The following is a 13,468-nucleotide window of genomic DNA, read 5'->3' on the forward strand; positions in this document are numbered from 1 at the left end:
AGGGATATTATTGACAATTAGAAAGGCAAACAGGGTCATGGGCGATTATAGAAGAAACTGATAACCACATTCAGACAATATCTAAACCATGCATCTCTCTCTTTCTCCCTCTCTCTCTTTCTCCCCCTCTCCTCTCTACCTATCCATCTCTCCTTTCCCTCTCCTCCTCACTCTTTCTCCCCTCTCTCCCCCTCTCCCCTCTCCACCTCCCCACTCTCTTTCTCACTCTCATTGTGGTGGTGGTGGTGGGTCCAGGCTCAGACTTCTCTCTGGTGATTAATAGTGAGAGTGTTCTGGATTCATCGTTCTTCTCTAGCGACACAAACCACAGGGAGATACAATGTTTGCATTCACCGCACACTGCATTACACTTCACATCTACCTCTACAGCAGGGATGATTTATGGGCTCAAACAGTCCACTTTTAATGTAACCCATAAGTAAGACAAAAATACTAATTGATTATCAAAAGGGCAAAAAGATAGCATACAAACCATTTTTATTTCATCCGTTTCACCTAATGTGTTTTAGCATTAATTATATAAATCAGCATTTGTTCTCCAAAATAGGCAACATTTAAAAATGTCTCCAAAGATTAGCCCCTAATTTGCAGTTTTAGTGAAATTAGCATCAACTTTTAAAGATTAATTGTCAAAACATTTGTCAAGAAATGCCCACACTAGTGACAATCAGACCATCCTTAGACACCAGCTTTACTCTGATCTCTGATCTCAGCTTCGTCAATTCAAGTTTGAAGTGGGGGTCATTTTAGTCAGGTGTTTAAGGAAAAATAGGTCCGAAGCTTGAGGGTTTGAAGAACATTGTGTTGAAAGACTTTCGACATAATGTTCTTCAAACCCTCAGGCTTGTCTAAGGTGGAACTCATTGTAAAGTTTGGGAACGAACTAACTATAAAGTCTTACATCGCAGCAAGAGTCTAATGTGCTCTTAACTCATCTCCTCTGAGCCTGAACACTTGTAAATCCTCTTTCCAGGGAACACAGTTAACTCCACACAAATAGAAAACAGCAGTAATTTGAGTAAATGTGGCAATGACCATCAGCAATATGCTCGGCAACATTAGCAGAGCACAAGCAGCACTTTAAGAGGTAAAGATTTGAGACGTTCCACATGATAAACGTATAATGGCTACACACAATGACACAAAACTGGCAATTGAAACTGCAATATTTTGTTGAATTAATTTAGGCTGCAATAAGTAAATTAGGGACGATTGAGGTGATTTGAAATAAATGGGAGAGAATTAAGGTCCTGCCAAAAACAGAACAAAATGTTCTTTTATTCCTGCCGGCAATCAAACTGCTGAACAAAGCACCAAGAAGTTCACAGTTTGCGTGGCCTTAGGTACTGTTGGTGCAGACGATCACATGGTTAAATTAAAATAACTATTATTATCCTGTGATGAAAAAACACATTATATTGTAAAGAATTATGATCACAATGTGGAGATGGGAGTTAATTCCCTGTATAGGACATCCTTGCATCTTATGTTGTATAATCTTGAGACACAATCCTTCACTCACATGACCCAGTCAGATTTGGACATTGGCAAAGTGGCTCATGTGTCTTTCCCAAGGACACAACAACAGAAGGTCAAAGCTGGGATCAAACTGTCGACCTTCAAGTTTGTGGGCAAAGTCTGTAACCTGTGTCACAGTTGTTCTACGGTGTCAGAGGACCTTAGTGTGCAATAACAAATGCTCATTAAAGGTGCACTGAATAACTTGTCTGGTGGTGATGGTACCTGTTTCTCTTCATGGGAATGTTATTGTTGCCATTTTGTGAGTGAGCTTGTTGGTGGTGGTGCGATTGGCTGCCTTGCCGCCGTCAATCTGCCCCAGGGCAGCCGTAGCTAAGTGTGGTGTGAACGAATAATGCACCAAATTGTAAAGCAACTTTCAGCATCTGGAAAAGTGCATCTGGATGGCTGTGATCAATTGTATTGCATTAAACCCATCTATCCTCAGCCTGAGGGCGACTCAGCTCAAAAAAACAATGCAAGGTATTTCAAGGTATTTTGACCAATACAAACACCTGTAATTAAATAAATAGAACAATAAGTTTAATGCCATGTGTGGAAATTTCCTGGCAAAGTAATAAAACCTCCAGACAAGCAGTTATACCCTCCACCAGTGCAGTTACTTTAAAGTAAAAAGTTTAGAAGTTCCATCCATACCTTTCGGTTTCTTCTTGTGGCGGTTCCACTTTCTTCTCAAACCCCGGCAGACTGCTCATGTCCACATATCCATCCGTGTCGTTTGCTGTCGCCTTTTGTCGATTCGACCGCTCAAAATACTCTGTGAATGGAAACTGCTTTATCGGCCTCCTCTGTGGAACCTGCACGTTCTCATAATCCGAATTTAATGCTGGAATATTTTCATAATCCGAATTATCTGTGATTGGGAATGAGATGGACCTGGGTTTAGTAAGAGGAAGAGGCACAAAAGGCCCACGAAAACGATCATCGAAAGACTCAACTCTGACAACGCTACGATTCAAAAACGACACAGAGCCTCCTTTTTTCTTATTATCGTAAAGTAAGAATGCTGGTTCTTGCTGTTGACTTGTTCGTGAGTTAAGATTTGGCGAGTCGGTCAGGCTATGCGTATCCAAATCCGTCAGTCTACTTGGTGTCGAATTTGCTGGTTGCTTGTTATCGGTTTTCCGCCTAAATTTCAACATCAAAAATCGTTTCAAGGAGGATTTCTTCTTCCTATTTTTCTCAGAAGAGTCTGTTTCAATAAGTAATGATGGAGAACTTTTTGTGATAGGCTTTTTGGTGATGTAAGCTAGCTCAAACGGCGGGGGTATATCCACTAGGGAGGTTGGCGTGGAAAGAGGCGAATTCTGGTTAAAACTCGCGAGCATTGCACGATTTCGCATTGGGGACCCTTGCATCTCCTGTCCTTCCATTGACAGAGACCTAGGGTACAATGGTAAATAATGAGGCTTTTGATAACCTGCATGTCTTACTAGCATCGGGCTACCGCTGTGTCCAACAATACCACTTTTGTAGCTTCGGAAATCATTACTCCGTTGCGACATTGATCCCGTACGAGCCCCTATCGATGTCTTGCGTCCCGGCGTATCGTAAACGTGCTCTTCATTAAAATCCAGGTCGAAAGGTGCGATGGGGGAGTCCAATTTTTCGAACAGGTCACTTGGAAAGAGCAACTCAGACAATGAAGACGATAGCTGGTTCTCCTTTGCTTTTGAAATAGACACAAGCCTGAATCTTGGCTGGCAATCTGGACTCATTGAACAACCCTCCAATACGGGCGCTTTTTGTTGCTTATCTGTCCCGAAATTCTTGTCCTGGCATGTGCTTAACTTGTTTGAATTACTGGTTTTATCTCTGTTTCCAATCTCAACATACTCCTCAGTCAAAACATAGTCTGACTCGTCCGTTCCTCCTCCCATCGCATTCCTGTAAGCGTTTGAATGAAATTTGAATGAACCAACTCTATCAATGTTGACAGACACAAACTTTGGCAATGCATTGTTATTCTTTAAGTTCATGTCTTTGCTTGGAATGTTTTCTCGTTGATTGCCGTTGGAATTTGCATCCCCAATTTCAAGTTCAGATTGAATTGTATGATTGAAAGCGTGTTCCTTGATGTTGCATTGCGATACCGCCATTTTCTGAAAAACATTTTTCTGACAGTTGAACGGTTCAACTCTTTCAATATTAACACAAACAAGCTTTGGTGACGCATTGTTGTTCGTAATGTGAAATTTTTGACCAATAACTTGAGCTATTTTGTTGCTATCGACGTTGAAATTGTCCATTTCAAGTTTAGATTGAGTCAAATTGGGACCGTTTTCATTGCATAGCTTTTGCGGTGGTTTTCCATTGACACTTTGCTGAAGTTTGAAAGGTTTAATTTTTGGCAATGCATTATTGTTCGTTAGGCTCAGATCTTGTCTTAAAACAGTGTCCACTTGATTAGAATCTGTATTTGAATTCTTCAGTTCAATTTCAAGTCGCTTTTCCATGTTTTCCATGTTGTCCTCTGCCTCTGGGTCAATACTGTTCACCGAAATATCGCCCATCGATATCCCGTCTGTGTCCGCCATTGCTTCCCCAGCATCGCAAACCTCTGCCTCCACAACATCTTCATTTGAATCAACTTCTTCAACAGTATCCAAAGTCTCCAAAGAATCTGTCTTTTCCGTCAAAGTACTCAGCCTCCAGTCTTCATCAATTTTGCTTCTGCTTTCCTCGCCGTTCTTCAAGACTATTTGCGCAACAGCTTGCGTTTTGAGGACATTCTCATTATCAACGAAGTTGCATTTCAAGCTGCCGTTGAGGAATCCTTCTGTGTTTGGTGGTGATGGTGTTGTCCCGTTGTGGTTGAGTCTTTTGGGTTTGGGGGCGACAGACGGTTTGGGACCCCGGGTTGAAGACATGAGCGGGGAGTGAGGGCTGAAAAGGCCTTTCTTGAGCACCGGAGAAGGGTTGGAGCGGTCTGAAACAACAACAGGAAAAAGGAAACTGTAAGATTGTGGGCTTTAAAATAGCTTAAGGTCATTCATATTGTGTCTAAGTTGTTTAGACTCAGAGGTTTAGGGCTGGTTTGAGTCTTAGATACAGATTCAGTTTAACTTTAGAAAGTACAAAGCTTGATAAGCTGATATAGTCTTGGTTTAGTCATTTATTATTAACTAGACTTTGTTTAGTCCCAATTCAAACCAGGTTTAGTCCAAGATTAGCTGCTTTTGTCCTGGTTTATGTAGTCTTGCTTGAGTCCTTTATTCCTTTAAAGATGCACTTTGTGACTTTTCTTGTGGCTGCTTGTCTCTATGACGATGTTATTGCTTTTTTATTGTTCAAAACAGACCTTACAGTGAGGGCATCTCCATAGACCTGACTTGTTACTCTGGCCTGGTGGAGCCAACTACTTGTCTTCATCGAGATGGATTACGTTTAATGCCTTAATGTGGATCACTCTGGCAGAACGATAGGCCTGCAACTAGTCAGCTGTTGTACATTGAAGGTTTTAAATGAATTATCAACCAAATAAAGGTTTGAATGTGGTGACTGAAGGCTATTAGAAAAATAATATTATTGATGAACATTTTTATTATTTTTTGACATTTTGATTTAATAATGTCGCTGTCTGTGTTATAAAAGGGTCTTGTATGCATTATGGAGTCTGTATAGTCCGGATCACAATTAGAAGGATCAAAATACAGCTAAATGTATTTATTATATAAAAGTCTTTAATTTTCTCAAAAAACTACAACTATAGTCTGGTGTGCCTTGTATATGAAAAATTATCGAAAATAGACCATTCATTGACAGTGCGCCTTGTAATACAGTGCACCCTATAGTGCAGAAAATACAGTAATTAGTTAATCGCAGCAGCCCGACAAACAACATGGACACAAGCACACAGTGTATCCTTCACCAGAAAAGTTGAATATCATGGGTTTCAGCTTTCTGTTATATTCCTGTTAACATTTGAGGACTTTTTCACATTCAAAAGAAGTAATTTTTAGTTTTAAACTGTTAATTGCTATGGCAACAGGCCTAGTTCCTCATCATTTTGAAACTCATGAACAGTGCTGCAGTTTGCCTACAGAGCCAACAGGTCTGTAGACGACACACCACTTCATCTTGCAGCATCTGGACTCCCCGGGAACCTACGCCAGGATCCTGTTTGTGGACTTCAGCTCTGCATTCAACACCATCCTCCCTGCTCGCTCCAGGACAGGCTCTCCCAGCTACACCTGCAGGTGGATCACTGACTTCTTGACGGAACGGACGCAGTGCGTGCGGCTGGAGAAGAATATCTCAGACACTTGAACTATGAGCACAGGCTCTCCACAGGGCTGTGTACTTTCTCCTCTGCTCTTCTCCCTGGACACAAACTGCTGCACCTCCGGTCACAACTCCGTAAAACTGATCAAGTTCGCTGACGACACCACCCTCATCGGGGTCAGGCGGGGGATGAGTCTGTCTGCAGGAGGGAGGTGGACCGGCTGGTGTCCTGGTGCAGCGGTAACAACCTGGAGTTCAATGCCCAGAAGACAGTGGAGATGATCATGGACTTCAGGAAAGTCACAGCCCCCCAGCCCCCCCCTCACTATCACAGACTCCCCCATCACCTCCTTCCGCTTTCTCTGCACGACCAGCATCCAGAACCTCAAGTGGAAGCTCATCATCAGCTCCCTCATCAAGAAGACCCAGCAGAGGATGTACTTCCTGCGGCAGCTGAGGAAATCCAATCTGCCAGCGGAGATGATGGTGCAGTTCTACACGGCCATCATTGAGTTCATCCTCACCTTTTACCTCAAGGTCTGGTTCTAGTCCTGGTTTAGTCTTGGTTGGTCCACTTTTGGATAATCACTAGTTTACAAAAATACAGGCTAGACTCTGGGGGCAATTCAGAATCCATAGTTGCAATAGATGCTGCTGCTCTGAACGTGAATAAATGAACTAATCCTGTTTTCATTAAAGGTGACAACTACTATTTATTTTACACAGTTAAACTATCCCAGTGTGAAGGTTCTTTGGATAGTTTTATGAGTCACTATATCAACTAACCCAGCTTCATTTTAACCCCATTACAGGCCTGTTTTCATATTTATGTGCCCCATTGTCCAGGCTAAAAAAAAAAATATTACATTTAGGGATTTCCCTGACTCACTTCCTGTGATTGAAGTTGGACAGAGCTCTTGGCTGCGTTTATGGACCTGAGAAGAATAGAGGCTGCAGTTAAAGGGCAAGCATTCAAAATTACTCACAATAACAAACGAACAAATGAATTAAAGGGTCATATTCTCACAAGCTTATTATCAAGTGGACTGTTGATTTGTATGTATTAACAAGTTTAATATTGCCTTACATGGTCAGTTTGTACACAACTGTCAGCTTTATTTTGCAGTGCATTTTAAAAGACACATTTGATACTTGATAAATATCATATAGAAGACTTAAAGCTGCACCATGTCCCCAGCCTGCTCGTCTCTGTGGAGATGTTATTACGTTGCTTAGAATGTTCCACAGTATAAACTATGTGTATGATTTAATACATTCAATTACAGGCGTTTATGTTGAAACTGTTTTTTACAAACATTGAATTTTCACCATGAAATGTAGAATGTGTTCAATTGCCATTATTTGGTCCTAAACGGAGCCCATTTTAGTCCTGATGTGGACTTTGCTTTGGTCCTGTTTTAGTCTTTGTTTGACCTGATCTATTCTATGTTTGTATTCCAGGTTTAGTCCTGGTTTAGTCCCAGGATTAATGCGGTGAATAAGCTCATTAACTTTCAACCACTTGCTATTTTAAATTAAAAATCTATTTTTGCACAATGTTGGAATTAAAAGTTCGTAAAGGGTAACCCTTGGGCTGAATTGTACTATTGTTGTTATCAATCTTTTTACTGGGTTTATTTGCGATAGTAATCTGAATCGATGATTCTAATGAATTTACAGTGTTTTATTTAATTTATAAGAAATAATAAATTAAATAAAACACTAAATTCATTGGAATCATCGATATTTAACCAGGAAAATCCCATTGAGATTATTAATTTCGTTTTAAAGTGAGTCTTGGCCAAGAGCAGCACAGATCATCACCACACATTCAGACAATCACAAAAATGTGTTTCCTAAAAGCAGTTACAAACCAGATCCAGACCTTTCAACACAGATTTAAATTGACATATTGAAATCAGTTCTTGGAGTTTCCAGACCTTCTATAAGTGATTCCATGTTGACGGAGCGGAATTTTGAAATGCCATTTTACCAGTCTCTGTGCGAACACTTGGTACAGAAAATAACACAGAGTCTTGAGATCACAGAGAACAGTCCATGTGTCTTTTGCTGAATATAAGCACAGAGATATGGAGAATGCAGAGACATAATGCTCTTAAATAAACACGTACCAGTGGCTTAACCTGCCAGTGTCTGTCCAAGTGTTCTTTCTCAAGAACAATTTTACAAGCAAACCAGTCTATAATTGCTGTGACTCCACATATCCCTTTGTGAACGATCAAGTGATGATGGATATTAAAAAGAAAAGAGATCATAATCTTACCGGAGTTCATTTTGAGAGTGTGGTCTCTCTCATGTCGTCCACAAACGCTCAAATCCATGTGTAGTTTTGAGTAAAGTCTCTGGGATCATTAGAATTTGTCATAGTGAAGTGTCTCCTCCTCGCGCCGCTCTGTGACTGCACGAGGGGGGCGCGCGAGGGGGGCTGCTCAGCTGATTGCTCCTCCTCCTCCTCCTCCTCCTCCTCTGGGTCCTCAGACACAATGGCAGGGTCCAGGTCCAACAGGAGGCAGATCACAGCGGGAGCAGCAGGTGTGACGGAGAGGCAGGAAACAGGGTAAATTTAGACACTTGTTTATGATGATTTAGTGTTACAAAATGTTCGGAAAATATTGGAAAGAAATGTGAGAAAAAAAATGTTTTGAGGAATAGAGCCTCCCTTCAAATGAGACACTGTTGATGTATTTAAAATTATATGAGGGTGTATTTTAACCGTGTATGTTGTGTGCCAAAACTAGAACAACAGAATTTTGGAAGGTTTTATTGCACTAAAATGTATAAAAATATGTGTCCTTCAGTGAGCGGGCTTGCATTTCCACAAACCTGAGCCTCCTCCTGTCTGTTTCCATGGAAATGTTGTTTCTTTGGCGGAAATATTCCACAGTACGGCATAAAATGTATGGCGAATGATTTAAATCTTTTAAAACTTTAATGGAATCAAGCAGGTGACTTTCCACCTTCAGAAAGTTACACACTGTGTCTTTAATGTTTCACTGAATTCGGTGTGTTTTTAAGGAAGTATGATTGCTAAAGGGATCAAAACAAACAAACAAACAAACATATAAGGTGTGAATCTCGGAAGAAAGACTGCTGTGGACTGGAGGGTAAAGTGGTAATTTTTATTCACTAATAGCTTATTCCTTTAAACAATTTTACATATTCTGAAGCAATTATAATCTAATTTCAAGATGCATGGGAAGGTTTAAGCCTATTTTGAAATGGCTATTTTGGGTGTCATAACTCCGAGGTGACTGGTTTGGTTGAGATTTGTGCATCTTGTAATGAAACAATTGGATGAAGTGATTAATGGCAGGTGTCGAGTTAGACTTTCTCCCTTGTTTGTCCTCAGCATTTGGCCCCTCCTTCAACGCTGACATGTTCGCCTTGTTTTAATGGGGGGGGAAACCCGAGCACGAACCAGGAGGAATTCCACCCAGGCACAGGCAGAACATGCAAACTCCCCAGAGAGAAACTCAAACCTGGGACCAGCAAGAGGACTGACTGACATTTGGTTATTTACAGTAACGTCCCATGAAGTGTCACTGAACAGACCTGTTTGTGATGTGTTTTCCTGTCGTTGTTTTCCGTCTCTACATAACAGGAACCCGCTCTCTCTGCTTCCTGCTTCACATCCTCCACAATTTACGGACCAAACCCTCGCATTTTACCCCTGCGTGTGGCTCTCACTACGGCCTGTTTCCACTATCGCTCAGCTAGACAAGATTTATGATACTGACGCACACCAAACACAAAAGCTCTACACAAAAAAAGATTAAAATAAAAACAAGCGTTGCATTATGGAGACGGGGATTGGGCAGCGGGCTCATGGTAAGCTTAGTGTCACATTCACCAGGTTTTTATGATTTTAATATTTTGTGTCACACCTCAAGGTCAATGTCAATCCAAAGAATGCACAAATCCACCAACGCAATCGGTCTGTGTCTGCAAAAATCAGCAAAAAAATGGGGGAATATGTCAAAAACATGTCAATACTCGAGTATTGAATATATTGTGTCATCAAATTTCATAGTTTATATGTGTTTTATGTTGCACCCATCGAGGGACTTTTCGTTCTGAAAAACTATTTAAAAGCAGGAAATAACTGTATAACTGAACTGAACCTTGAAGTATAATCTTCCAAACAAGTTTATAAACGGATATTTCTGCACTTTTGTGGTGTGGTGTGTTGTTAAGTACAGCAAGAAGGTCTAATTTCTGATACAAATACATTCAGACGTTTCACCATTCCTCGTTTTCTGACGATGTTGTTGGACTGAACTCATTCACAGACATTTTCCTGCAGTTTTGACCCCATATTCTAATCATGTTTTCATTTGAGTCGATAAAGAGGAGGAAGGCGAGCTGTGGAAGAGATAATGGAGAACAAATTCAAGAAGGAAGAGGATTGGGTCAAAGGGAAGTACAGTCTCACAAACACTGAACCAGGTGGAAATGACAAATATTAAATGACTGTCAGATATAGAATTGTATTGTTACAGATTATGCATGGAATAATTACACAAAGGCCTACTGTAGCAACTTATATTCATTATTTGACATTTTTCTCCAATAAGTAGAGGTGGAAAGTTACATTTACTTAAAAAAATAGTACTTCTTTTATTCCTACTTGAGTAACAGTTTCTTACTTGGGTAAAAGTGTTGGTTCCTTTTCTCACTGTGAGTAAATCTACAAATGACAAAAGGCTTTATGTTGACAATATCAAATTATTCGAATATTTGTGTTTCTTGTTCTGCTCCTTCAGATATAGTTAATCTATTTATCATTTCATTCTTTGAACATACCAGATTTTGTGCTTTATTAATTATATTTATTTATGTCTTTTTGCTCCAATTACATGAACTTCAAATTATAAAACAGATGTCAGGTCCAGACAGTTTAACTTAAAGTCCCTTATTTCAGTAATATTATTTTGAACACTTTAAAATATGCTGAGCGCTGTCTCTGTTTGCGTGTACCTGGCCACGCCCCCTGAGCGCTGTCTCTGTTTGCGTGTAGCTGGCCACGCCCCCTGAGCGCTGTCTCTGTCTGCGTGTACCTGGCCACGCCCCCTGAGCGCTGTCTGTCTGCGTGTACCTGGCCACGCCCCCTGAGCGCTGTCTCTGTCTGCGTGTACCTGGCCACGCCCCCTGAGCGCTGTCTCTGTCTGCGTGTACCTGGCCACGCCCCCTGAGCGCTGTCTCTGTCTGCGTGTACCTGGCCACGCCCCCTGAGCGCTGTCTCTGTCTGCGTGTACCTGGCCACGCCCCCTGAGCGCTGTCTCTGTCTGCGTGTACCTGGCCACGCCCCCTGAGCGCTGTCTCTGTCTGCGTGTACCTGGCCACGCCCCCTGAGCGCTGTCTCTGTCTGCGTGTACCTGGCCACGCCCCCTGAGCGCTGTCTCTCACCAGAGCAGGCAAAACACCACAAACGTCCAAGGTCCACACTGAGCTTGGTTTTCTTACAGTAGCATTTTGTCACTACTGGTTGAAGGTGTAAAGAGGTTTTAAGCACGCATGTCTTCCAAAGCATCAAAAAGTAGTCCAGTGAAATGGTTCAAATTGATTTATTTGGCTCACCTTTGCCACAATAACACGTGGACCAACATTAGACACGGTCAAAAATCATATGCCTCTGCACCTTCCGACACCTGGTGCCAATTCCTGCCCTCTTTATACCTGGGGTTTCCACACCCAACAACTACCCAACAGTGCCCAGATTTTGGGAGACTATATCGACCAAAATGCAGGACAAAAATTCAAGGCAGCTGATGTTTTAATCAATACTCAATTTACATTTCATTAGGAAAAAATAATGTAATTGTTTCACCATCCTCTTCATATTTTCTGTCCATTATTCACTGGCATCTGGCCAAATTCAAACTATAATGCTGTAATGAGCCAGTACGCACACCATTAATCCAGGATCAATCATGTCCTCTGCAGCTTCATATTTACATCACTTTCAGTTCTGTCTCGAGTGCAGTAAAAACGTTTTAAAAAGTAGGACCCACCGTGGCCTTGTCTGCTGCTTCCTGTCGCTGTCCAGTCCGGAGCGCGAGGCGGGACAGACACAAGATGACACAATCAGTACTTTTTAAAGACGAACCATTCGCAAAAAAAGATGGTATCGTATTTGTTAGTAAATGATAATGACTGGAAAAGAGTTGAAGCTCAAAGCAGAGGACAGACTTGAGGCCAAAGACTCAACAATCAGAGGAACATTAATCAAACAGGTTTATCTAAAAAGCAACAACATATTAGATGTTATTTTAGATATAACTGTCCCCTCAGGCCCAAGTATAAAATCAAACAGTATTTTGTTTTACAGGATGGCAGGGGACTCCCAAAAGTGCAATATCTTCTTTAAAGAGAAAAACTAGCTTACAAATCTGGACACTACATTTTTACCGCTTCAACAAAAGACCAACACCAACCAACAAGTCCTCGAGGTTTGTTTTCCACTGTTTTGTCATTTTTACAGGTTGTCGTAACATCCCATTGTCCGTCTTCTTCACAAACAGTGTCCAGCTGTGAGTTCCTCTGTCGTGAATCAAAACGAGCTAAAATGATCCTCCAGGACTCGGGCTGTTCCTGAACATCACGAAACATTATCTGAGGGTGTGACAACAACAACCAGGAACAAACAACTTTATAGTTTCTTTTTTAGATTTTCTTTGTTTAGAACATAAAAGAACTAAAACAAGCGGAACCAGAAAGGAACAAAATAAGTATGAAATAAAATTACAAAACAACGTTTTATTTGAAAGAAATTCACATCAAGTGATACATTTGTTATGATTTTTGACAGAAAGAAGGGAATGGAGCGTTCAAACCTCCAATATACATGTTTAATGTTCCTCTGATTGTTGAGTCTTTGGCCTCAAGTCTGCCCCCTGCTTTTGAGCTGATGATTTACTGTACGTCTACCCCTATAATACATAATATATAATAAATAATATAATACATCCATGGTCTACCCCTCTCATTCCTTATTTCACCCTGTACACTACCGTCTAATAAAGCCTACGGGCAACAATTTTTTTTTTTTTTAATAATTATGCTGTTTGTTAGAACATTTACAATGAAATGTAATGACTTTTAAGACATTTTAAGGGGTTTGTGTAAAGACTGACAACAGAACAAAAAACTAACTACAGGTATTTCATTTGAAAAATAAGGTAAAAACTTTACAAAAAAAGTACTGGTCATAAATGAAATAATATTAAAGTGAAGAGGGACAAAATTAAACAAAAGTACATCCAACTATCCCTGTGTCTGAGCGGGTTTCCTCCATCAACACAAAACATGCTCAAAAGGTCAAATCCTTCAGCGAAGTTGTCCTGACCAAGCTCAAGATCTGGAGATGGGTCACCGGGCAATGCCCCAATCTGGATCATATTGTGCTTCCACTAAACATTCTGGTCTTGTTTCTAAATTTAAGTCTGCTCCGTCGTCTCGAGCCTTTGGTCCACAGCAGGCGTAAAGTGCTGAGACCAATGATCTCAGTAGCAGCGCCTGTTTGTGCCGCTGCCCCCCAGAGCAGGGCAGGACCTCCTCCTGTGAAACAGACTGAGCCACTGAAGCTCGACACCAGACCTCAGAGACATATGGACAAACAACACCACAAATATCCAACACTTTTGTTGTAAACAGCCTGAACAGA

The 13,468-nt window shown here is 41.1% G+C and overlaps 1 protein-coding gene across 2 annotated transcripts in view; it reads right to left on the minus strand.

Annotated features, from left to right (window-relative positions):
- fgd5b (FYVE, RhoGEF and PH domain containing 5b) overlaps positions 1-8,181 on the minus strand; it is a 32,642-nt gene extending 24,461 nt beyond the window's left edge. Inside the window, exons 1-2 of one of the 2 annotated variants that reach the window (XM_072452719.1) lie at positions 8,069-8,181; positions 2,197-4,489 (exon numbers count right to left, since the gene is read on the minus strand). In XM_072452719.1, the coding sequence (XP_072308820.1) occupies positions 2,197-4,489; positions 8,069-8,126 (2,351 nt within the window). In that variant the 5' untranslated portion in view covers positions 8,127-8,181. The remainder of the gene's footprint in view (positions 1-2,196; positions 4,490-8,068) is intronic. The other variant, XM_072452718.1, reaches the window with a different exon arrangement.
- Between the last annotated feature and the right edge of the window lie 5,287 nt (positions 8,182-13,468).

The sequence above is a fragment of the Eucyclogobius newberryi genome, unplaced genomic scaffold, assembly GCF_026437365.1.
Source record: "Eucyclogobius newberryi isolate DKJ021-1_F unplaced genomic scaffold, fEucNew1.0.hap1 SCAF_19, whole genome shotgun sequence".
In the NCBI taxonomy this organism is placed as follows: domain Eukaryota; kingdom Metazoa; phylum Chordata; class Actinopteri; order Gobiiformes; family Gobiidae; genus Eucyclogobius; species Eucyclogobius newberryi.